We start from the raw sequence: 22,976 nt of genomic DNA, 5'->3' as shown, positions 1-22,976 counted from the left end.
GATAGCTACTCTATATATACACAAATGAATGGCCTAGTCCGCAATGGCTAGGCAAAAAGAAGTCATATTTATCCCTCCAATGATCTTACTTTACCGATAACCATTGATACCTAGTACTTGTCCGGATCTGATCCTCAGGCCACCTAAATCGTATACTAATCCCGAGTAATCGTATCATGTGTGGACATGGTTAATGTACCTGAGGTTTCTTATATAATAAAGGTGGGAGGAAAGCAGGGGTTTCCGTCACATAAGGATATTTATAAAATTTATAGAATCTATAGAATATAGAATCTCCATCCTGGGCCTAGGATAGGATGGGAAAGGATAAGGATGGGATATTTGAACCGCTATGATCTTTTGAAGTTTGGAATTAGTGGGATCTTAATTAGTATTTGGTTTGAGGGATGGATGGATGGATGAATAGGTATTGAAGTGGGTAGGTGTTGCTATTGAAGTGGATCGTTGATCTTGCTTGCTTACTTGGATAGGTTTTCGGTGATCTCATGCAGCGCATTTCTGGAGGGATTTGGAGTTTCTGGATGGGAATGGTCTTTATAGTAGGTAATGTTTATGTGCATGTTTTCTCTGGTACGAGTCGAAGGTTCTTCATCTATATGCCTGTATGATTATAGATTGCTGGAAAGTGTACTTTTTGAAGTATAGACACAAGTGTAGTGTCTCTTAACTACCACATGAGCATCAAGTTCACCAGTCTCTTCCGTTTGAAATTGACAAGTTTCTTTAGTCCAACGTAATATGTACAGCTTTATTACTGAGAGAGATCGAGTTCAAAAAATTTAACTTTACTCGTTGGGTTATATAAAGGCCGGCTAGATCGAGCTTTTCATATCTGACTCCATAGATAACTCCGGGGGAGAGTCTAATGGTAATAATTTAACTTTTTGTCCGTTCATGGTGTCTATGGGATTAGATTCCTTCGATATGAATGTCGCTCGAGAACTTTCAAAATAATTATTCCCTTTTGTCCATTTACATCTTACCCTCAGAACTACTGACCAAAAGGTATAACAATACATATACTCATGTATATACAATAAACAATATTTTCAACCACTAGAAGGAGTTATGCGAAAAATCCAAACAAAATATAATTACCTAGTAAGTCTTACAATGTGATAATATATCAAGAGTATTACGCTTACCGGTATTGTAGTATGTTCCTATGATTATCTCTTTATTCATTGTAAAAACGATAATGATGTTGCACTAGCAGTGATGGTACTAGGAAACATGACAGCGGTAAAGGGATATGAGAAAAGATAGGTAGTGGATTCGGATATCGGCCATCTAGCTTTCATAGCTAGCAACAGAAGCAAGTGAATTCAAACTTTGGCTTGCAGTTTACCTATAGAGAGGATGTCCTTGATATGATCAGTAAAGAAGCAGTATATGACTTTGAAGATCGAATGGGATGGAACGAGCTTGTTTATATATTTAAATTTGATAATTCCGTCAGAGGAGAGGTGAGTGATATAATATAGTTATGCAACTGTATTAGCCGTTACATGATTTGTAGTAGATCCTAATCTACATCATAATGTAAGTATATAGATTTAAAAGCTTGAACTAGAACTACATCAAAAAATAATGAAAAGAGTATAAATGTATATCATTTTCGTTTCTTTCTTTTCTTTTCTATATTACAAAAAGAATGATTTATTTTTTTAAAATGAGGTGTAATCATTTTGAATTATCTTTAACTAATAAACACCCCCACAATAGAGTAGAAGTTATTATAGATTTTAAATTAAAAAAAGTATTATAGTAATAATCCAGTTATATATAGATCGACAATAGAAAAATAAGACTAATAACAAAGTAAATAAACTTTATAGTTCATTATATACTTTGTAAATACAAAAAATCAACACTCAAACTTACTTACACACAGAAATCGTACTAACACAACAAAAACAGAAAAAAACTCCGCTCCTCCACATACTATGATATGCCTTTATTAATTGATCCCAATAAATCCTTGATTCTTTTAATTCCGCAAAATGACTTCCTATATACTATACTTTTTACATTTACCAAGCCTGCTAGCCCCGCATCTATCATCCATCTAGCTCCACTAGTACCTACCCACCCACTTCGAATTCAATATCTCATTACATCATCCATCATCATAAACCTAGTGAATTTCTCTTTCTCGATCCTCATTTTTTCCTCAGATAGGTATCAAAGGTTTTTGTATATGATATCTGGTATAGTAATCTTATATAAAAGAGCCAATCCAGAAGACTTCTTCAAATCGTATCAGATTCGCGTAAGATGTAATAAAATGTAAAGGAGTTTGTAAGAACTTGTTTGTGCAACAGGTGAAATCCAGTGTCTAAAGGTGTGATGTGTGAGAATGAGTATAGTATAATGGAAGTAGAGATTTAAACTTGTGAGAGTACCTAGTAGATATATATAAAGTCTACTCGTACATATATCCAAGTAAACTCTTTTAATTTGAATCGGTAATAAAAGATAAGAACTGACAACTCCTACAACTGTAACACAACCAAAGAAAATCTCAACAGCAATAAAAATCTCATGCATATATACATAGAAATAACTATCCTCCTATCCCCTCTCTCAACCCATCCAACCCACTACAACCCACTACAACCCACCCCAACACAACGCCAATATCCCACAGCAAAATCCCAAACTCGCAAGTCTCTTAATAATTAACTCGAAAGAGTTAACTCACTATCTTAGAGTCACTCTAAATTATAATCATTTCAAGGTTTATATACATTAGTTTCTAATAATTTGAGCAACAACCGAGTAACCACAACTGAGTCATTCACTACTAGTCAGATAATCTTAAATCGTATTCACTCTTTTACTTTTAAGCTTTTAAATCTAGAAGTATATAACCAGACTAACTAGACTACTCAGGATTTATAATAAATATGAACTATCAAAATGATAATTTAAATAATTCACTAATAAAAAATCAAAATATCAATCCCCAACTCCTTTCTTAAAGTCCATCTTTTATTATAAATTTAAAATAGATTTTTTCACAGTGATATATTTCCTCTCAAAAAATATATATATATAGAATAATTCATAGAAAAATAATATTCACACCAGTCCGAGATTTGAAATAGCCTCGGGAAGGACTGAGAAGAGATTTTGTTTGTATAGAATATATATCTAAACTATACACCTACAACTGTAGATATAACAACGAAATAAACATCAATATCAATGCTAACATCAAAATCACAAGTATAAATCTAAAACACTACAAAATCAAAAATCAATCGAATACAGATTAAAAATACAAAACAACAACAATCCAAAAAACCAAGACAAAACTCTACACAAACCTCCAAAATTTCAATCATAACCCCGCCTACACTATAGAATTAGATCTTAATAATATCTCACACAGCAACTCCTGCAGCGATATATGCGATCAGAAACTTTTGCGTTAGAGTGGGTATTTATTAGTCTAGAGTTCGTATAGTTTTATAGGAGGATAATTCTTCGATTTGTTGATTGCTTAGCTAACTAGACTACGCTTCTATTATTGGTAGTTTCCCACTCGGGATTTAAAGGGATTGCAACTCCTTGGAATGAATGATCAACAGGACCCGAGTCTAAAGAGCGAAAGTAGATGTAAGATTACACCCAAAGTCAATGATAGCTGCTCTAAAATCATGAATACCATAATGATTCATTCATCTAACAGAACCTCTTCCAGCCTAGTACTATAAAATATTCCTTTCCATCAAATATACCGTTGAATAGTGTAGCACCACCAACGCGCAGCTCACCCAAAAAAAGATTCCCTTCCAGTCCAAAACATTGTTCTTATGATATCAAATTCGTGATATCAAATTCGTGATATCAAATTCATCCCATCCATGAATTGCTAATTAGCAAGTGTAATAATTTGACCACCTTCCCAAGTTTCACCAGCTTCCAATTTTTGCCATCCAGTAACAGATCCAGCCTCGACACAAATCATTGTTCTCCATCCATCTTTTGGAGCAAAATCTCCGATATCTTTGGCGTCAATCCAAGGGTTCCATACAACGACTTGATTCATGTTATCTCTAGCAACTGTGTATTTCTTCTTTCCTCCTTCAGAAACAATAATTTCGGTAGATGGACCACCAGCTGGAGTGTAGACACGATCGGTTTTAGCAGAGATGGTAAGAGGTTCGGAAGGAGCAGTATTTGTGGAAATTGGTTCGGTGAGTTTGTCAACATAAGTTGCATTCTCGAGACCATTGATGGAGATTTGGGAAATATCCTATTATCGATCGCAGATTAGCATCACCATTTGCAGATTGAAAAAATTAGTGTAAATAAACATACCTGAATCTTCAAATAAGTGTGCATCAAGATTTGAAACTCCCAGGCTGTGGTACCCTCATTCCTAACCACCATACTCGTTCCCAAACTCTCTTTACCAAGAGTAACACTATAAATCAGACCAAATTCACCACCCCATAGCTTCCTGGTCTCCTCTGGTAGATTACTAGCACTCAAACCAAAATCCAATTTGACACTGCTACCACCCTCCTGTCCCTTAAGAGTACTCTCACTTGTACTCTTTCCCAAAAACTCCCATCTGCAATTGCGCGCAAAACCATGTTGAGGTAAAGTATCAACACCTTTCGCCTTACCTTCCTCACCCTCGACTTTTCCAAATACCGGGAATACTAGTGGAATACCACCGCGCACCGCTTTTGTACCATCGAGTGCAGCTTTTTCGCTAAGCCAGAGTTTTTCGGTTCCGGCGGCATCTTTCCAGCTTATGATTGTGGCGCCGTAGAGAAGGATTTCAATTGATTCACCGGTGGGGAGGACGGCCGAGACGCGTGAATTGGAATGTGTAGTGTTTATTTGAGGATGGGGTGTGAGAGCTGGAGTGGCAGAGAGAGCGGATGGCTTCTTGGGTCGGTCCATGATTGAAGTTGTTGGGTTGTATGTTTGAGTTGTGACTTGTTGGATTGAATGAGGGGTAAATGGTATGTGAAAGAAGCTATAGAGTGCTGTCAACAAGGTGGGATATTTCGAAGTATTTATACTTTTCGATTTGTGCCTGCAGATTGGATGAAACAAAATAAGTCAAGATGTACAAGATGATTATGTTGTGAAGATATTCAGGTGAGGAGTGAAGAGTTAGAGAGAGAGACAAGACAAGACAAGAGCGGGATGAAATGTACGAAGTAGGTAGAATTACACGAGTCCGGGAGCTACCCAAGCACGGCAAAGAATGTGGGATGTAAGCGAGAAACCTGAAACAAGAGAATCATCATGGAATCCAAGCTCGGGGCATCAGTGGATGGATGGAAATAGACTAGTGGCGAATTGGGAGGGCAGACTAAAGGTGGGGTAGACGATGAACATAAAAGCTACGAAGATATCAATCAGCCTAAATAATGATTGGTCAAAGACTCAAAACATGGAATTGATAGGAGAAAGGTCAGATATATATTGATGAGGGCTTAACTATTAGGAAAGTTAATCTAGTAAGGTTATAGGGCAGAGATACAGGGCAGATATATTGGCATAGGTAGCTAGACAGAGATAAATATTCCAGGACAAGTGTATTGAGATCAGGATTAAGATCTTAAAAAGTCAATAAAGATAACATACGGATAATATACAATACATGTTTCGCATTTACATTACAAACCAATCCCATACACCAATCATATCCTAATCATATGCAACATAATTGGTATTATCTCTGCTATCTACGTTACACGTTATAATTAAACTCCTTCATGCGAATCATGTCATCCATATCACTTCATGTGACATATATAAGCCAACCATAACCTAAAGCAAAACGCCATCCGCAATACAAGTTTCCTTAACCATCAGCCAATTGTCTTCCTCGTTTAATCGCACCATACAATTGGACTTTTGCATCCATAAACATATCTTCCATCTCATTTCCTTCATCTCGGCTGAGAGCAGCATCCTCAAGATCCTTGACTAAGCTTAATAACCTCTCTTTGATATTCTGATATGTGGGAGCGGTTGAAGCAGTTTTTGCTATTTTCTCCTCTTGATCGTTTGTGGCCTCCTGTGATCCTAATTGCATCTCCTCAGCTATTTGTGATTGTAACAAAGTTTCCTCTACATAATCTGAGTTCAGTTGATCAGGTACTGGGCTCCCTCGTTCCTCTGATTCTGGTACACCAAAGTTTGTGTCGCCAATAGCTTCGTTACCCGGAACTGGAGTGGCAGGGTTGTCGTTTGCGACTATAGAAGAATTGGCCTCAATGACATTCGATGCAGAATTAAACTCCGGTAGGTCTTCCATGCTCGAATTATTTTCAATAATAGTTCTGGCCTGTGACGATCGAGTATTTCTTCGACTGGCTCGTTCAGATCGTTCGGAACGAGCAGATTGGGGTTCGGAAGCACTTGATATTATAGAAGTTTCTGGCGTCTTGGCTGAGCGACCTTTTCTCCTCTTTGATGAAGGTAGTGATTGAACTGTGTCGCTATTTAGTATTCTTTTTGGCTCCCATGGGAAGAAGATATCACGCTTACCATCTTCCGGCGCCTCCTGACTGTCAGGCACCGCACTACCAATGTCAAGAATTTCATCGAACTTTCGCTTTTTCCCCGAAATTTCCATTCGACCCCCATTCTCAATCCTCATTTTGACTGGTGAATTCTTCCGCCGAGCTGGCTTTGTACTTTTGCTTGTATTGACTCCGCGCACTTGTTGATTACCAACCTGGGGCTCCATAGTGATAGCAGAACCAGCATTAGAGTTATCTTCTGCAAGTTCATTCGATATGTCATCCTCGCCATCCTTTTTCAATGGCGGTGGTGCTGGAGTTTCAGGAATAACGGATTGAATGGCCGAGGATCGAGACATGGAGCGAAAAGGGGATCTTCGTTTGGGACCGGAAATTATTTGAGGTGTTTCGGGAAAAACAGAATTAAGGGGGACAGCACCGATCTTTGCTGATACATGTATCGGGGCACCCCGGTCTCGGTTCTCAGCCAATTTGCGATCCACAGAATTTGCAAGCCTGTAGAAGCTAGATTCATCAAGGTCGGTAAGAGGAGAGGAGCTGTTATCTGGCACAGAAACCGCCTCCGATGTCTGTATCCGAGGTGGTAGTGCTCGTGGAGAAGATACAGCATCTTCAAAAATCTCATCGTCGCTCGGCGGTTTATCTGCAGAGACTGCACTTGACTCTACATTAACGTCTCTTGTAGTATTTGGAGCAGGTTGCGTTGCTACCACACGACGCTGGCTTCGTCTTGGAGTTGATGGTAAATTTGAATCATTGCTGATAACTGAATCTTTGCAAGTTTCAAAAGTTGGGACATCGCAAGCGTTGCTAGCCCCCTTCTCAGTGGATGGTTGTTGGAGGTATTCATCTCTAGCCTTCTCTTCGCTACTTGTAAGTTCAATGGTTACGTCCATATCTTCGTCTCTACCTGAAGACATAGCTGTGCTTCTGTATGTAGACATGGTTTGGCCAGGATCAAAAGCATATAATACTTTTTGTGCAAAAGAGCTTAGTGGACGATTGATGGTTGGATCATTATCAAAGTCGTCCGGAAAGTGAGTGGGAAATGAAGTGACATTGAACTCATCGGAAGAAGTGGGAGGCACTGAAGCACTCTTGCTCATTGGCAAATCAGGTGGTGGAGGTGATTGCTCAAACTGATTGAGGCCTTTGTGTACAGCACTCCAGGAAGCACTGTTCCTTGTCTCAGCCTGTGGCGGCGAAGATGTAATTGCTACGCTATTATCCTTAGATATAAATGCCGAATGCTTGTTTGGAGCAATGGCTGGTGGCGATGAAGGAGGACAAGAAATATCTTTGGAAGCAAGGATATGACGTGCTGGGGTGGGTGATGATGCAAGAAAAATATCCTGGTTTTCGATAATCCGGGTATCCGGTGTACTTTGTCTTTGACTATTGGCCGGTGTCTCTAAGCGTAGTTTTGAAGCAGATTGGCGTGAAGGTAATTCATTATTGTTATCAACATGCTCGGAGGTTGGCCTTGAGCTGGGTGGGGGGCTAGACCTGATATCTGGGAACATAGCTGCAGCTTCAGCTTGTCGTTCCCTGACCTCTTTCTGCCGGCTTGTCAAAATATCCGAGTCATATATCGATTCCGACAAAGGTGATGAGCCTGCAATTGCCTCAAATTGTATCTGAGAGTCATCGTGTCGTAGCCTAGCAACGGAGCTCTTTTTCCTTGTCTTTCTTTTTCCAGGTTCCGGGGTTGTTTCACGGGATCTCTTTCGAGATTCCACCTTGCTGATTCCAGTGACAACTCGTGGAGATGAACCTATAATCTTTTGTTTGTGTGATTGAATCATAGTTGAAGAAGCTTTGTTTGAGAGATTCGGTAGGTTGACCTCACTAGGAATGTTACAATCCGGCTGCGTATCAATAAAAGCGGGAAGCTGCCTATAATTGCCAGATATCCCATTTTCGGAGCTTTCAGAGAATGACGGAAGAGGGATATCAGCCATTGGAAGAAGCCTTGACAAAACTTCTTTGACCATTGGCGGATATGTCAATTCGCCGTTGAAGGAACCAAATGTGTCTTTCCACAATTTGATGGCTGTATTTGCAATAGACACACGCTTGCTTCCTAGACCGGAGCACAATAATGGTTCTAGGTTTTCCAGTAATTCGTGTGGATCACTGGTGGAAGAGCCCAATAATGAGCAGATCTTCGCCCAGAGAGAATTAACCTACATCAATTAGCCGTGATGTTCAAAGATATAAAGACCCAACTTACCGTTTGAGATATATCACTCCCGCCATGCAGCTTGCCCCCTTCGTCGCGTATCCAGCCAACAAGTCCATTTTGAAGTCGGGCCAAAGCTTCGATTAACAGAACGTTTGGGCATCGAACTAAAAGTGCTTCAATTTCACTGAGTAAGTCACATGTGCTGTGGTGGTCGTTTGATGGAAGATCGGTATAAGAATACTCTAAGCACCGGGAAATATATTCATACAAATGGAGATAGGGGTCGAAGATGTCGATTCTTGGACCGGCGGTTGCACTACCCCAGAGACGGCGACGAGCAGCATCTAAGGCTTGCCGGTCTTTTGGATATGATGCTTGTTCAACTAAAAGTAGACAGTATTTCACTTTCTCGCCACAGCATTCGCCGTTTGATTGCCAGACCAAAGCCAAAGTCTTAGCTATAGGTTCGATGACAACAATAGCTCTGCCCCCGTGCCCAGAATCGGTTGTTGCAGACATCAGCAAAGCTTGGAAAAGCTCTTCCCATCCTTCCAAAGGCTCCTTTGGTGATAAATTGATCCCAGCATCAAGAATCTTCACAACACTGCAATATTCACCGCCAAGGGGGCGTGCATCATGGATGGAACCAGAGACAACACTAGCATCGCGGAAATTGATCGCTACGGTAGCAAATTTTGCTAGGATGGTCCACAAGCCTTTGCACGATGCGGTGTTGTCGGTGGGGAGAATATCTAAAAGGTCTTTGACGAGGTCCATTTTCCCTTTACTCACACGCCGAGCATCGAAAAACGGAGTCAGTATCCCTTGGGCCATTTCGACGAACTTACAATCACTTCCAACACCTGGAGAAGCGCTAGCAAGCAATAGGAATAGATGATGAAGTGGAGACCTAATTTGGCCCTTTATCTTTCCAGGTCGGTGTGAAGGGGTTGCGACGACAATAAAATCATCTTTTTGACCCATAGATAGGAGCCTTTCAGTGAACGGCAATACTCCTAGTCCAGATATAACGATAGTGACAATGGCTTTAAAACTAGCGAAAAAAACTGCTTCGTCTTTGCGATGATATGGCAGGGTACTCAAGCCATCTGGTCCCTTCTGCCAGATTTTGTACAGTGTGCTGAACAGAAAGGCAAGACATGCCATAGTGTCATTCGAGGTTTTAACCTCCTTGGCCCCTGCGGATGAAATTGAGGAAATGTAAGTCTCCCAAAGAAGTGATATTTTGCTTTCGGACATAGCAAACTCCCAGTAGAGCAGCTCCATTATTGGACTCAGGATTTGGAAGACTCGAAGAGCATTTTTGCGTAGCCATCGAGGATCGAGTCCTGGAAGCTCTTGAGCTATGACAAGATTATCGTTCAAAGCTCTGGTTGGTGTCCATGGCCGCTGAGTATGTGAGTTGAATAGACCACAGAGAATATTGCATGCATCACTCAAGTCCTGCCCGGCTGACGTGGGATTTTCCGCATAATCGCTAGGGGTAAGTCGTTTCCCGACGATTTGAACTATATGTGTGTCCCAAAATGTGTCAAGTTGTGCCTGGGTTATATTTGGCTTCACGGAATAGTATAATAAGTTGCATATGCTATTGATAGTTGACTTGCGGTAAAGATTGTCGGAATTTGAGACCTTGCGGATATCTTTTCTCTGAAGCTGTGCAATTAGAGGTTGACTGAGAGTATGCATCATATTCGCAGTGACCTTCTCGTCCAGACCAATTACAAATATCATGCGATTCCAAGCCAAATTTGTCGCTAGTCTCGTATTCTGATCACTAGAATTGAAACAGATCTTGATTACGTCAAGCCATATTTTTATGAAAGCCCAGTGCTCTAGCTGCTGGCGCCGAGCACGAAGAAATAATATGACAACCGCCCAAATACGAGGAGTAGGACCTGGAGGCTTTCTTGCTGCCATCTTTCGCAATCTATCCGCGAAAAATTCGATATATTTGACATCTCTTCCATCTGATCCTTTGAAAATTTCCATGACTTTTGATGATACTTTGCTCTCCGTCCCGAGGTCAAGGCCAGCCTCTTCGCCAAACGCAATAGCAGCGGTTTGAATATTTGAGTAACTGCTGAGCATATCGCTGAAAAGATCAGCGAGCCAATCTGAATTAGAGATCATATGAGATTTGGATTGCCTAAGAAAAGTTCGGTAGATGTTGATGCGTTGCTCTACGATGCTTTTGCCTCGTACATAATCCTCAATTTTGTGAATTGCGGATATCAGCTTCGTTACTCTCTCGGCAGTCATGATTCTAGCTGAAAACTTTTGCTGTGCAATTATGAACATCAGGTGTGTAGCGATTTCCTTTGACATTCCAGGATTTTCGAAAGTCTTCAAGGCGTGGTCCACTATATAGCAGTTGAAATCCGAAGTCAACATGTCCGAAATGGACTTCTTGTGGAGGAAGCTAGATGTGAGCACTAGCGCCTCTTTAGCAAGTTGGATATCGAGAGCTCCAGTTTCATGTCTGGCATTGAGATCCCGTTTTATGAATTGTAGTATTAAATCCATCTTATCCGATAAAGCCTTCCGATCCGGAACATTGTTGCAGGCCTTCAAGGCACTCGACAAGGTCGTGTATGCATCTAGCTTCGAGCTCCTATCTTGCCCAGCCAATTGTTTTGATATTGATTCTAACATTCTGGCGTCGAGTAACGGAAAGTTGGAGATTGATATGGTGTCGTTACCTCCGGAAGGTACAATAGTGTGTAGAGGCTCGAGGCCATGGTTTGTCTTCAGAATTGATTTGGTTGCTTTGCGCTCCGCTGATGGTGTCAGCGGTGAGATAACGTGTGCGGATAGTATATGTTTGTCGGTGACAATTTTAGGAGGATCTTTGTAGTCGTACTTTTCAGACCACCCTACTTTCTTCCTGGTTGTTGATGGTGTGCTGGTAAGATCCGCAGAAGCGTCTGGAGTAATGAGTTTAGGTAATCGAGGCGATTTCTCGTTGGAAGTCAAGAAAAATCGAAACCAAGCTTTTCGAGGCTCACCGGCTTCGGGTTCAACAGGAATTGGAGGTCTCGGCTCAGGATTATTTGATTTTGCAGAAGATGGAGATGGCGGTACCATGGCTGCAAGATCGCAGCTATCGTGAAGATGTAATAGCAACTGTACCGAGACCCATCTTCTAATTGCGAAATGAAAGGTCGTACACGAAGCAGAAAAAGTTTTATAATAATCTGCGATTTATCCACAGAGAACTCGACGTGGTTGGAGAAATATGACTTGGTTGAACCTAGCCAAGTTTACTCGAGTAAAGTGAAAGTAATTGGGCAGAAAACGCGACAAACTTCCAGCTCGCGTCAAAAACCACTTTAGCTTCTGTTCACCGCTTTTGGTGGATTACTAATACCGTGTATGAAGGATACCCTTGTGCGTGAGATACAGTAAAAGAATCCACTGGCCAGCTGAGCAACTAAGCCTACATTGGCGATATATTATCAGCAGAATTCCATAATTAGGGTATTTTTCGAATGAATATAAGCTATTAAACCCTGGATGTGTCAAGGCGGTGACCTATTTGGGAACTAGACTATTTCAGTTGGCCAGAGGATTCAGATTCGTAAGTCTTACAATGTGCTGTCGATTGCTGACTCGTGAAAGACTCTATTTCACATCCAAAACTAACATTTTCAAAATCCCTTTGAAATCGGGACAGTGGATAAATCTTTTCAAAAATAAAGCATCTTTTTTCAAGCATTAACGCGAGCGAATTGCGAAGTATATCTCACAGCCAGCTTCTATAATCCTGCCAAAAACACGACAAGCCCCAGACTATGATGATTCAATCCTTGCTATTACCAGCTTAAACGGAGATGTTATGTCAGAAATGAGTACTGAAACTGGAGAAAGGTCCGCTCGTGAGAAAGCTGCAGTCTGTTCGTAGTCTGGGGATTCGGTCCCAGGAGAATACTCTGATCGAACCTCCGAAGGTTCCAAAAGCAAGTCTATCCAAGGTCAAACTCAGAGCCTGTACTGTTTTGGTTGTACCCTCTCTCCCAAAACTTATTAATGCTTCGTTCGGCAAAAGTTCAAACGGCACCAAAAGAGCCGCAGTTAGTGAAAATGAAAGCATATGAAGGAAGAAGAAGAAGAAGAAAGATATTGGTGATAATGAGCTAATGGAGACAGTTACTGACCTTGACTTGATTGACGAGAATTACTGCGAGTAAATATATACAATACTTGCGACTCACCTCGAGCGGACACCCGGGAGGTTTTGACGAATACAATATTAGCCAAGTGGTATTTCGTGGGACTCTATCGAGATCACTGGCGGATGGTGTAAAAAAAAGAACGCCCAGAAAGCTGAAACCATTCATTGCAGAGAACAGATCATGGGCCGGAAACTCTTCTCCTGTCTTTTGTGCAGTTATTGCTTTGTGGAGAAGCTCAGGATTTCGAAAATGGAAGCAGAAGGTGGCTTTAGATTGGAAATGGAGGATATTTGGGATGGAACTCATCCAATTACTGCGGACGGCCTGGATTTGACCTTCGAATACAGGATAACCAATTCACTGTTTCTGCTAGGTTTCCAATTCTTGAGGCTGATGAATGTGGTTTCATTCATTCGTTTTGATGGGCTCTCGTGAGCAAGTGAAATTATCATAGACTAGAAGTTGTGATATGCGTTGGCCCTTTTCAAGCAGCAGTATTATGTTATCACAACTGTGGAATTACCACCAAACCTCGCACTGCAGCCATATCCCCTCAAAGAACAGCTAAAAAAATCATAATTTCATTTCCATCAATCTCATATCAAACATCAAAGTTCAAACATCGGCCCTCAAAAATATCCCTCAGTAACACAAAAACATCAACTCATAGCAAACCCCCACCTCCCATCAACTCCTCTCTCATACCTAACCATAACATTTCTCTTCGCCTCCCTGAACGCCTTATTATTCTTCCCCTCACTAACCCCATACAACGCATCCGCAATCGGACGCAACAGCAAACTCATCCCTATATACGCATTATCCTGCACCACGACTCTATTACTCCACACCGCCACAATAAAACACATAACAAACTGCACCAGGGGTATCAAAAACACAATCAAGAGAAAAAAATACGTATGATTTATCCCCAGTGCGAATCCGGTATGTGGTTCCAATCCATCATAATACTTCGAAGGATTAAAAGCTGCAGTGACGGATATAGAACTCAGTCCAAAAGCAGCAATTTGTATACCCATTCTTGACACATTTCCGTGAATAGGAAGTCCCCACATGGTTTTCTGCGGATAGGAAAAAGTCTGTTGATAATCGTCCATGGATGAGTATCCCGTATTGGCAATCGCAGATGCGGCTATATATGCCATGTCATCACTTATAAACGAGATATTTCTGGGATCATTCTGCGTTTCTCCAAGCGTGATGTTGCATGTGTAATACCAGGGATCGGTATCAGAAGCCTCGAAGGCTTGGATGATTGAACAGCGAGGGATGTCGGGACAGAGATTAGGGTAATCGGTGAAAAATGTCGTGCCGTTTGCTACGAAGGAACTTACGGATATGGATCCGATGTCTTCCACGCTTATGTTGGCTGCGGATGCACCATTCCCGTTTTGCGTTACTCGGTGCGAGGAACAGGAGTAGTACATGAGGAGAGTGCGGTTTGTGTAGATTCCTAAGGAACCAGTGTTTTCAGAGGAAGCGCTGGAGGAGTATTCGGTAAATACGAAGACCATTTTGTCGTGGTGTTGATCTGCCCATATGCTGTAGTTTCCGCTGAGTCCTTGGTAGGGTTCACCTTGCGAGGGTAGATCGATTATTGATTCCCCTATTCCGAGATTCCAGGCTAAACCACCGTAGGCATGGGCGGTGTATTCTTCGTCTTCAGTTTGGGGCTTGGTATTGTTTCCCTGTGGGTAAAAGTGTTCCATGTCCGGAACCGTCAGGTTACCCGGCGTGAACAAGTAACTATCGGTGCTAGTATTGAAGCCATATGTCAAACTGATGGCTGCAATGGCTGCTTGTACAAACTAATTTCTGTCAATGTCATTTACTCCCGATTGAACGTATAATGACCTAACTTACGAGATTGAATATAAGCCACGAAATAGCCATACCAAAAACCAACGGTCTCTTCGAAACAAAAGCCAATTCACCTAAATCCATCAAACTATCCGCATGTAAAGTAAGATCGAGCTAATAGCCATTAGCAAATCTCCAATACCAAAATTGGCCATTTCCCACCCACTTCATAAAGGTTCCTCTTTCTTGCATGTAAAATTGGCCAACGTGCATTTAATGCCATATCTTTCAATGAAGTGGCAATATTAATACCCAACGCAATACTAACACCCGTGGTAATGGCATTAAAAATCCTTTTCGAAGTTTCCGTCACCGTACCCTTTTGATTCCAAACTCGCAAGGCGACTAAATAAGCAATACACAAGATAAGCGTAATTAACCATCGTGCCAAACTCTTAAGTAAAATATGCCAAAACTGTTTTCCGGTCTTAGATTTGTAGGGAATAGTTGTATAAGCTTGTTCAGGTTTGTGAAAATGGCTTTCGAAATGTGAGTAATTTTGCTCGTGGGGAAGTAGAGTTGCAGAGCTGGGTGTGTGGGAAAAGTTGCTGGAGGTTGGCGGGGGTGATGAGGGTGGTGAGGGTTGGATGGGAGGCATAGGGCTGTGCATTTCCAATTGGGGAGTGGAAATTATAGGATCGTAATTATGTGCCATATTTTCTGTACAAATATCACGATCTATTATGAGCTTCTATATCTCAAGACCTCGAGCACAAGAACTTGTCTTAATTCTGATGTAGAATTTCAACACCATAGATTTTATATAATGAGATGTAGAAAAATACCAAGCAATACATGTTGCAGCCTTGGGACAACTCAAAGAATAGATTAACAGCTACAAACTAGAAATCCTTCGCTGCATGGAGATATATTTTAAAATCCGACATCTGACATGATTGGTTCATTCCCGAGGATTTGCACGATAATCCAGGGGTTTCAGCCTCCAACTAAGCACTAGGTAACGATCTTGCATACATGCCCAGAAGCAGCCGCTTGTGAAACCTTGGATTTTCACGCAAAAAGTGGCATTTTGAAAATCGCTGCCAAGATATGTTCCTCTTTTGGAAAATGGGATGTTGGGCACCAAGGTACTGATAGGTGTACGCGAATTGAGGACCATTTGTATGGCTTTCTTGAATGCAAGTTTGGGGCACAGCTTGCTCGTTATGATATACCACTTTGTACTGCATGTGTGGTAGACAACTTACCTGGTAATGGGTTTCATAACTTACGGGGAGAATAGATTTTGTAGCTCAAAGGTTTTTGCTGAGTCAGCACACTAAGCCACATCAGAGATTTTCTTTTAGCTACAGTTTAATTGATCACAATAGCTTTTTGGATCATTTTTAGTCCTGCATCCTTAGTAGTCTAAGGCTATAGTAGAAGAGAGGTATGTCGTAGCGTAGGGCTGGCACGGCTAGCACGTGTTTCTACAAAATTAATAAACCCTTAAAATAAAGCAAATTCAAGAGCACTCAGATTTCACTGATTGCTTAGATTGCGGGGTTATAAGGTATGATACTCCTAGTGGAAAGAAAACGTGTAGCAAGAGCATGCAATACATCTAGCCCCCTTTGATCCGGTCTAAGCTTGCATTGCCAAATCTACACAACCACCCTTAAACTCATCTACTTTCTATAGACCAACCCCAAACTACTTTTCTGCATTCTTATCCGGCAGCAAGTCAAAAACCATCACATGATAAAGCAATAAGAAATCCTGCCCTTGTCATACCTGGGATATGCGGTAATGGTTCTAATTTCTCAATGTGGACCTCAGCGCGAATAGCTGTGGTCGTCGTCTCACATCAACATCTCGATTGTTTTTCCCAAATCATAAAATATAAGGATATAGGTACCAACAAATGTAGAAAAAAGCACTGCGACGCTCAATCTAAGAACCATAGCACCTTAGATAACGATTGTGAATCTGTAGCTTGCAGCCTTGAACAGTCGTCTCGCTCATTCCCCCAATTAAGCCATTTGGACTCTATTTAACGTCGCACCGCCACATTTCGAGTACGATTGAAGACAACACTCCAACTTCACGCACCATATGTCATGGGCGAGAATGAATTAGCCACGGGCCAGCGATCTCATTTTCGAGCTAAAGATCGCATCAATCCTAGGTTCTTTCTCATGCGAAACCTAGCGTAATGGCGTGTTTCTACGGGTAATCATATTCTTACCAACATCCATCCAATATATTGCACTTTATGAGTTCTAGTGATTAGAATTAAGTTAAGTTTTACTTAAGTCAAGGTTGAACTTCATCATCTTCTCCCGATAGCGACAATGCAAGAGCATCATTAAATTCGAATATAATGCACAAACGGTGAAGAAAAAATTCTTGGATGGCGATATTGACGAGGTTTCGTCATCGTTTCGTTTTTCTTTCTTTCAGCTGGCTACCTCCATGTTTACAAAGGTGTCAAATTCAAGTTCAAACACAAAGTCTATCAGTTGAAATACCAATGGAGCCTGTAAAATAATGGTGTGGAGCCCATGTATCCGAGAATTCCATGAGCTTGATCTGTTGTCTGCTGAATCTTCTGATATTCTTCACATTACGATATTCTTACATCTCCTCATGTTCAGCACTGGATTTATTCTACCCTATAGTTTTTGGTAACAGGAACCTCAGTCTTAAATCTTTAATGATGAAGTGTCGACTTTCAAACATCAAAGGAGCTACGCGAGGGCGATCATTTCGTAGGTAAGATTACCTTGCTTCAAACTCCATTGTGAATTATATCAGCCCGGCCATTGATTCATCGTTTATCCTACAGCACTGTGATGAAAAACCGACATATAATGGGCCTGGCTAATAAAATACGAGACAGGCATTCATAAAACCACGTTCATCACGATGAAAGTCATATTGAAATCTCACAAGTATCAACATAGACTCATTCCATCTGAGCAAAAAGAAGAACATCTCATTAAACCATAAGCAAAAGCAAAAGCAAAAGCAAAAGCACTATTAACAATGAATGTTCTCCAAGATACTAACCTTGAAAGTCTTTCAACTATATCATCATGGAAGGATTCAAAGTATATCTCTTCAGAAACGCTGACACAATGTTCCAGTCGCCAGCGACTTAGGTCACAGTAAACCTTTTTAATCTCAGCAAGATCTACTGTATGTAAAATCTATCTAGAATTTTAAAAGATTGATGTATTTCATTAATACTGGTATGAATCTGTGGGATAAGGAGGATATCCTGGGGTGAACTTGGCAGGAAATGGTGACTTCAAGCCATTTGCTTTACTAGGCAATCACCTAGCTAGTGAGTTGCCAGAATGCATGTAGAAAGGTGGAACGCTGGATTAAAAGTTACTGGCAAGAAGAGGAATTCTAAAACCGCTGGCCATTGCCTAGGTCCTTCAAAGGTGTTGAAGAAAATATGATCTTAACGCAGCTATGCTTCAGCGAATTTCTGTTTTCCAAAGCGAAAGATTGGCAGAAAGATTGCAGCTTATCATAAATACCAGAAGAATGGCATGTCATTCAAACTTAGATAAATCCATCCGCTTCAATATTTCAGCTGCAGAAGCAAACAAAATGTTGGCCACAACTAGATGGAAAAGTTATTTAGAATCAGAAATACTCTTCACAATTGATCCTCTGGCATTCATGATCGTGCTTCTATCATGTCGACCTTTTTCTTTTCATACGGGATATGCATCTGTAATTATCGAGAAAAAACCCAAAGAACTATTTCCTTGCGCTTATCGAGAAACTTCACAAAGTGTCTGAGGCCGAGAAAAATGTCTCCAAACTAATCTTGCCCTCCGAAAATAATATAAGGAAAGCTTTCCAATCATCTGTCTGGACTCACGACTCACCAAAGCTAAATGCGATGCTTAGGATAATTAACCGCAGATTTGATTATCCTTCATACTCGATGGATTTTTATTTAGTATTCCCTCGTATGTGAAGTATCTTTCATGTTGGCATAAGTTGAAGTGCTTCGGGATAAAATTGAAATATTGAGATCAGGAGGTTCATCGAAGAAAGGCTAGAAAGACTAGAAAGATTGCCGGTTTCACAAACTGCAAACAGGCAGAGAGTTTTCCTAGTATCATTCTTCAGTCATGATTTTATCTCCATCATGCTGCCATCATATTGAATCTATATAGCAATTAGATAATAGAAGGGAATCACTCAAGCATATGAGACCACGTGGTGAAATGCCTGGTATATGATTGGGCATCTCTGCGCTCAGTCTGGCGAGAACAATCAGTGTGTCAGTGTGTATTTGCTAGTTCAAATATATAATGGATGTGAAACCTTTAATTTTGGGATATGCTCAAGGGATTTAAATGCTCTATATGTTTTTCAGATATTCGAACATTCTAAATACAATCTTACATATAAAACCATTTGAAAATTTCCCATCCAAAGCTTGCTTTGCCACCATCAACAGTAATCTAACCCAGACAACCTAGAACCCGAATGTGGCGAAGGTAATTCCCGCCTACTAGTCGTAAATAGTCCTTCTAATTCCAGAGCGCGTGACACCGAAGGGCAAAATGTAGTAAAAGTGAGACTGTTTCCCACTACTACCAGGATTAACTAATCCCACACTATCTCAACCAATGACCAAAGACATTGTGCTAGTCAAAAAAGTTCCTGCAAGGTCCTGGTATAAATGTAACCATGGATCGAAACACTAAACTTTAATACTCATTTGGAAGCGGCGCGGCTCGTCCCTTCAGATAACCTGTCTACCCCTAAATTTCATGGTATTTTTGTTCCTTACTTTGAGGTAGAGGGAATCACGCTACGTTGTCATGTTATATTACCATGCTGCATGCATTATCATGCTATGTTCTGAAGAATCTAGTTCTCAACAGTGGATGAATTGTCTTCTCAACACTTGGTTTTGATTACTCCCTACCTCTCACTAAAAAGTAATTTTGTCTCCTTCAAGCAAGTATCTACAGGTATCGTGCAGTAGTTCTCAATGCCAAGTGATAGCGCAGGTACCGGCGACTGGGAATATGTAAAAAGACTGCTAGCGGTAGCGATATACCGGTGGTGATTCGGCAATGAGGTGCTAGTAAACGGCGAACAGAATGTGATGAACCTGCATTGAGATGCAGAATTAGTCAATGCGTCTTGAAGAAACTAAGGAGAACGCGGCATATGTTCTAGTATCTAACATTGAGATATCCGCAGATTGCGATAGAATGGTAGTTGAGACGAAAGATTGGTACACAAAATGGATCTCATCAGATAAGCTGTAGTGTGTTACTGCAATCACGGCGCTACCGAATCACTTGCTATCTAGATATATCCACTATCTATCTTCAAAGTGTGGTAAGTGATGAAAGAAAGGTTCGAGGTGGGTATACATTCCTGCAATCAATGGGGGAAACTTCCCCCTGTACCCATTTCCGATGGAAACATCGCTAGATAATTCCAAATACAACGTTATGGAAGCTTAATTTGTGGAGCGACTAGCTGTCCTGGCCGCAGCTTCTTTAGCTTCCAAAATACTCGTGCGCCGTGCGGTCAGAAAGTAAAATATCATAATATCACAACTCTAGTTTTAAGCACATACCACCAAATAGACCACGACAAAGGAACAGTGGCCCATGTTTGTGGAGTGTGATATACTTTCTAGCAGGATGAGTAAGATGATTTCTAATAAGGCGTCGTCATCTCTCCAGTTCAAGTACCTGATTACGGATCACTAGAATCCACTTTCTTGCGGAAGATATATCGGACCGATCTAACTATCGGTATACGGAGCACGGAATCGCTCTTCGTCAGAAATCGTGCTCTCTTATTCGACCGACCTCTTTCTCCTTTCAAACATACCGCCACTCTAATGATTTTGAATGTTATGAGTGAGGAATGGGTATGAAAATTCCGCACCGAATTTCGGCATCAAATTGATTGCACATGGGAAGGTTACTTCCGCCTTTGTAAGGTTGATCTACGAGCATACGTAGTACACCTTCACCGTTTAAATTCACCTAACATCTAACTCCCTAGATGACTCTAATTGAAAGAATCAATTGAAATAGAGAAACACTTTTAATCTACTTTCATTTCAATCCTAGAAAAACGAAAGAATGAAATAGATTTATTTAGTGTATTCCGGTGTAGATAAGACTGGTAGTTTATACCGTATGCTAATGACAATTTTCGAACCAAAGCTAAAGCTATCACTATCACTATCCTTCACGATTGAAGTTAGATTTAGGATGCGATTAGCATGTACTGGTATGTACGGGGTAGGCAAGCCACTGATGTCAGAGGCCTGTAGTTTATTGTCTCTCCCTGCCACCACAAGATGGGGTACATTAGCAGACTATTTTCATAGCTCGGGTCCGATGCCTACCCAGTGGCGTATGAACTCAATTACTTCGATGCACACTTTCCCTATTATAAAATAAGGTTATTTGCTATTTCCTATTTCCAGGTGAGAGAATTAATAGAGGGAATTGAAAATTTCTATTCATACTCGTACCGCTGTTAACCTCACCAAAAAAAAATGGTGTGGTGAATCTTCGGAGATGCAATAAAGTACGCACCGTTCGTGCACCACTGGAGAATGAAAAATTCTCCGAAATCCGGGATGAAAACCCGTTAATGGGAAATCCTCCGAAATTTACACAAACACAAGATCCTTCAGAAAAACAAAACATACAGAGTAAACATGAACATGAACATGTTAGATAGCAACTCTTGCAGCATGCTGCCAGGAAGTATATCACACCCCACTCTCATGCACATACCACCAAGATGGAAAACTGCAAGGGGAATAGTGGCCCCTATTTAGGTGGAGCGTGACACACGTTCTAGGCTAGCAGCAAGCACAAGTACCACCGTACCGAAAACCCGCACCGGGTAAAGTCCATAGTAAAGACGGCAGAAAGCTTAGATAGAAAAATACCCCATTTAATTCGCGGCATTTTACTACCTCCTTTTTAATTTCCTAATGCTTATTTACTTTGAAACGAACCCATGGTGGTTGCGTGGCCTCGTGGCTTGGAAGTATGTACTCAGTAGATAGGATTCAAAATTCTTATCATCGTTTGGAGGAATCATTCGAGAAACTATTCTGACAATTTTGACTCCACCAATCGGTACATTGGTAAATTTCTGTCGCAGACTTTCCACGCCACACTTTCCAGCGTGTTTTTGACTTTTCTATGAATTTATCATGCACTTAGTATATGATTTAGTAAAAGATTTTTCATACCGATCTCGTCATTTTCCTCCTAATCACGCTCGTAAAGTGGGCGAAATGATAACAAACAACATCCAAATATACCACTACTGTACAATCTAAAAAAACATCACATCTTCAATTCACATTCTTCAAAAAGCAACATCTTTAAGCTTGGCAATCATATCTGTAAAAAAGAAACCTGGCTGCAGAAGCCCACTGCGGATAACATTGCGGGGAGAAATCTTTGCAAACATTGAAGACATAAGTGAGCCAAGAATGAGAAGGAGGGTTCTTTCGCGGCCTACCCGCAACCAGTTTTACAAAATCCGGGGAAACTTTAACTAGTGGTCCTGAGTAGTCCACCTATCAGCTGTGTTTTTGACGGGCATGTGCCGCGTGTCAAAGTAAAGCGGGTCTAGCATCGAACTTGACGAGGACCTCGACGAGATTAGATCCGGAAGAATGTCTTCCTTTTGATAAGTCCATTGAGCTAGGTGCCTTTACCATTCGAGCAAACCCCTTTCTCTGGTGGACCTTGATAATTTCGTACGTCACCTAAGTGCGGACATAGCAGAGTCGTGTTATATCGGTATAACAAAATTAAACAACAGCATCAATGCAATTTGTACAATCAATTTTAATTTCCAATTTCAAGATCTCAGTGTCACCGTTTTGAAATTTTATAAATTAATTATGTGATAAATCATAGGAAGATTACTCGAATATTTTCCCTACAATTTTTAATATCATAATCGTAAGAATTAATCCGATGTTCTTCAACGGTGTATATGGAATTTCGGTACAATGGTTTCCGGTATAATGAGGTTCTTCTGTAATGCTCTCGATTGATCCCCCCTATCCCAATATTGGTCTAGATGATTACGACTAAAGTGTCCACAATCTAGATGTTCCATTCCCATGCATTGAACTGGGATAATAAGTAACTATCAAATTAAAGATTATTCCAGCACTAAGAATGATGA

The 22,976-nt window shown here is 40.8% G+C and overlaps 4 protein-coding genes across 4 annotated transcripts; all 4 read right to left on the bottom strand.

The window, feature by feature from the left end:
- Positions 1 to 833: 833 nt before the first annotated feature.
- Positions 834 to 1,206, bottom strand: SS1G_04181 (predicted protein; the record flags this gene model as incomplete). The annotated part of the gene is made up of 2 exons (XM_001594324.1): positions 834 to 955; positions 1,167 to 1,206. 2 exons carry the CDS (start codon positions 1,204 to 1,206, stop codon positions 834 to 836), a joined length of 162 nt encoding a protein of 53 aa, XP_001594374.1.
- Positions 1,207 to 3,901: 2,695 nt separating this feature from the next.
- SS1G_04180 (hypothetical protein) lies at positions 3,902 to 4,944 on the bottom strand (the record flags this gene model as incomplete). Its single annotated transcript, XM_001594323.1, has 2 exons — positions 3,902 to 4,285; positions 4,351 to 4,944. 2 exons carry the CDS (start codon positions 4,942 to 4,944, stop codon positions 3,902 to 3,904), a joined length of 978 nt encoding a protein of 325 aa, XP_001594373.1.
- A 913-nt stretch (positions 4,945 to 5,857) lies between these two features.
- Positions 5,858 to 11,835, bottom strand: SS1G_04179 (hypothetical protein; the record flags this gene model as incomplete). The annotated part of the gene is made up of 3 exons (XM_001594322.1): positions 5,858 to 8,728; positions 8,776 to 11,675; positions 11,757 to 11,835. 3 exons carry the CDS (start codon positions 11,833 to 11,835, stop codon positions 5,858 to 5,860), a joined length of 5,850 nt encoding a protein of 1,949 aa, XP_001594372.1.
- A 1,747-nt stretch (positions 11,836 to 13,582) lies between these two features.
- Positions 13,583 to 15,459, bottom strand: SS1G_04178 (hypothetical protein; the record flags this gene model as incomplete). Its single annotated transcript, XM_001594321.1, has 3 exons — positions 13,583 to 14,752; positions 14,808 to 14,918; positions 15,073 to 15,459. The coding sequence occupies 3 exons, from the start codon at positions 15,457 to 15,459 to the stop codon at positions 13,583 to 13,585; spliced, it is 1,668 nt and encodes a 555-aa protein (XP_001594371.1).
- Positions 15,460 to 22,976: the final 7,517 nt, after the last annotated feature.

This window comes from Sclerotinia sclerotiorum, genomic scaffold (genome assembly GCF_000146945.2).
Source record: "Sclerotinia sclerotiorum 1980 UF-70 scaffold_5 genomic scaffold, whole genome shotgun sequence".
Taxonomy (NCBI): Eukaryota; Fungi; Ascomycota; class Leotiomycetes; order Helotiales; family Sclerotiniaceae; genus Sclerotinia; species Sclerotinia sclerotiorum.
Note: the sequence above shows the minus strand (reverse complement) of the source record. Positions and strands in the feature narration are given on the sequence as shown.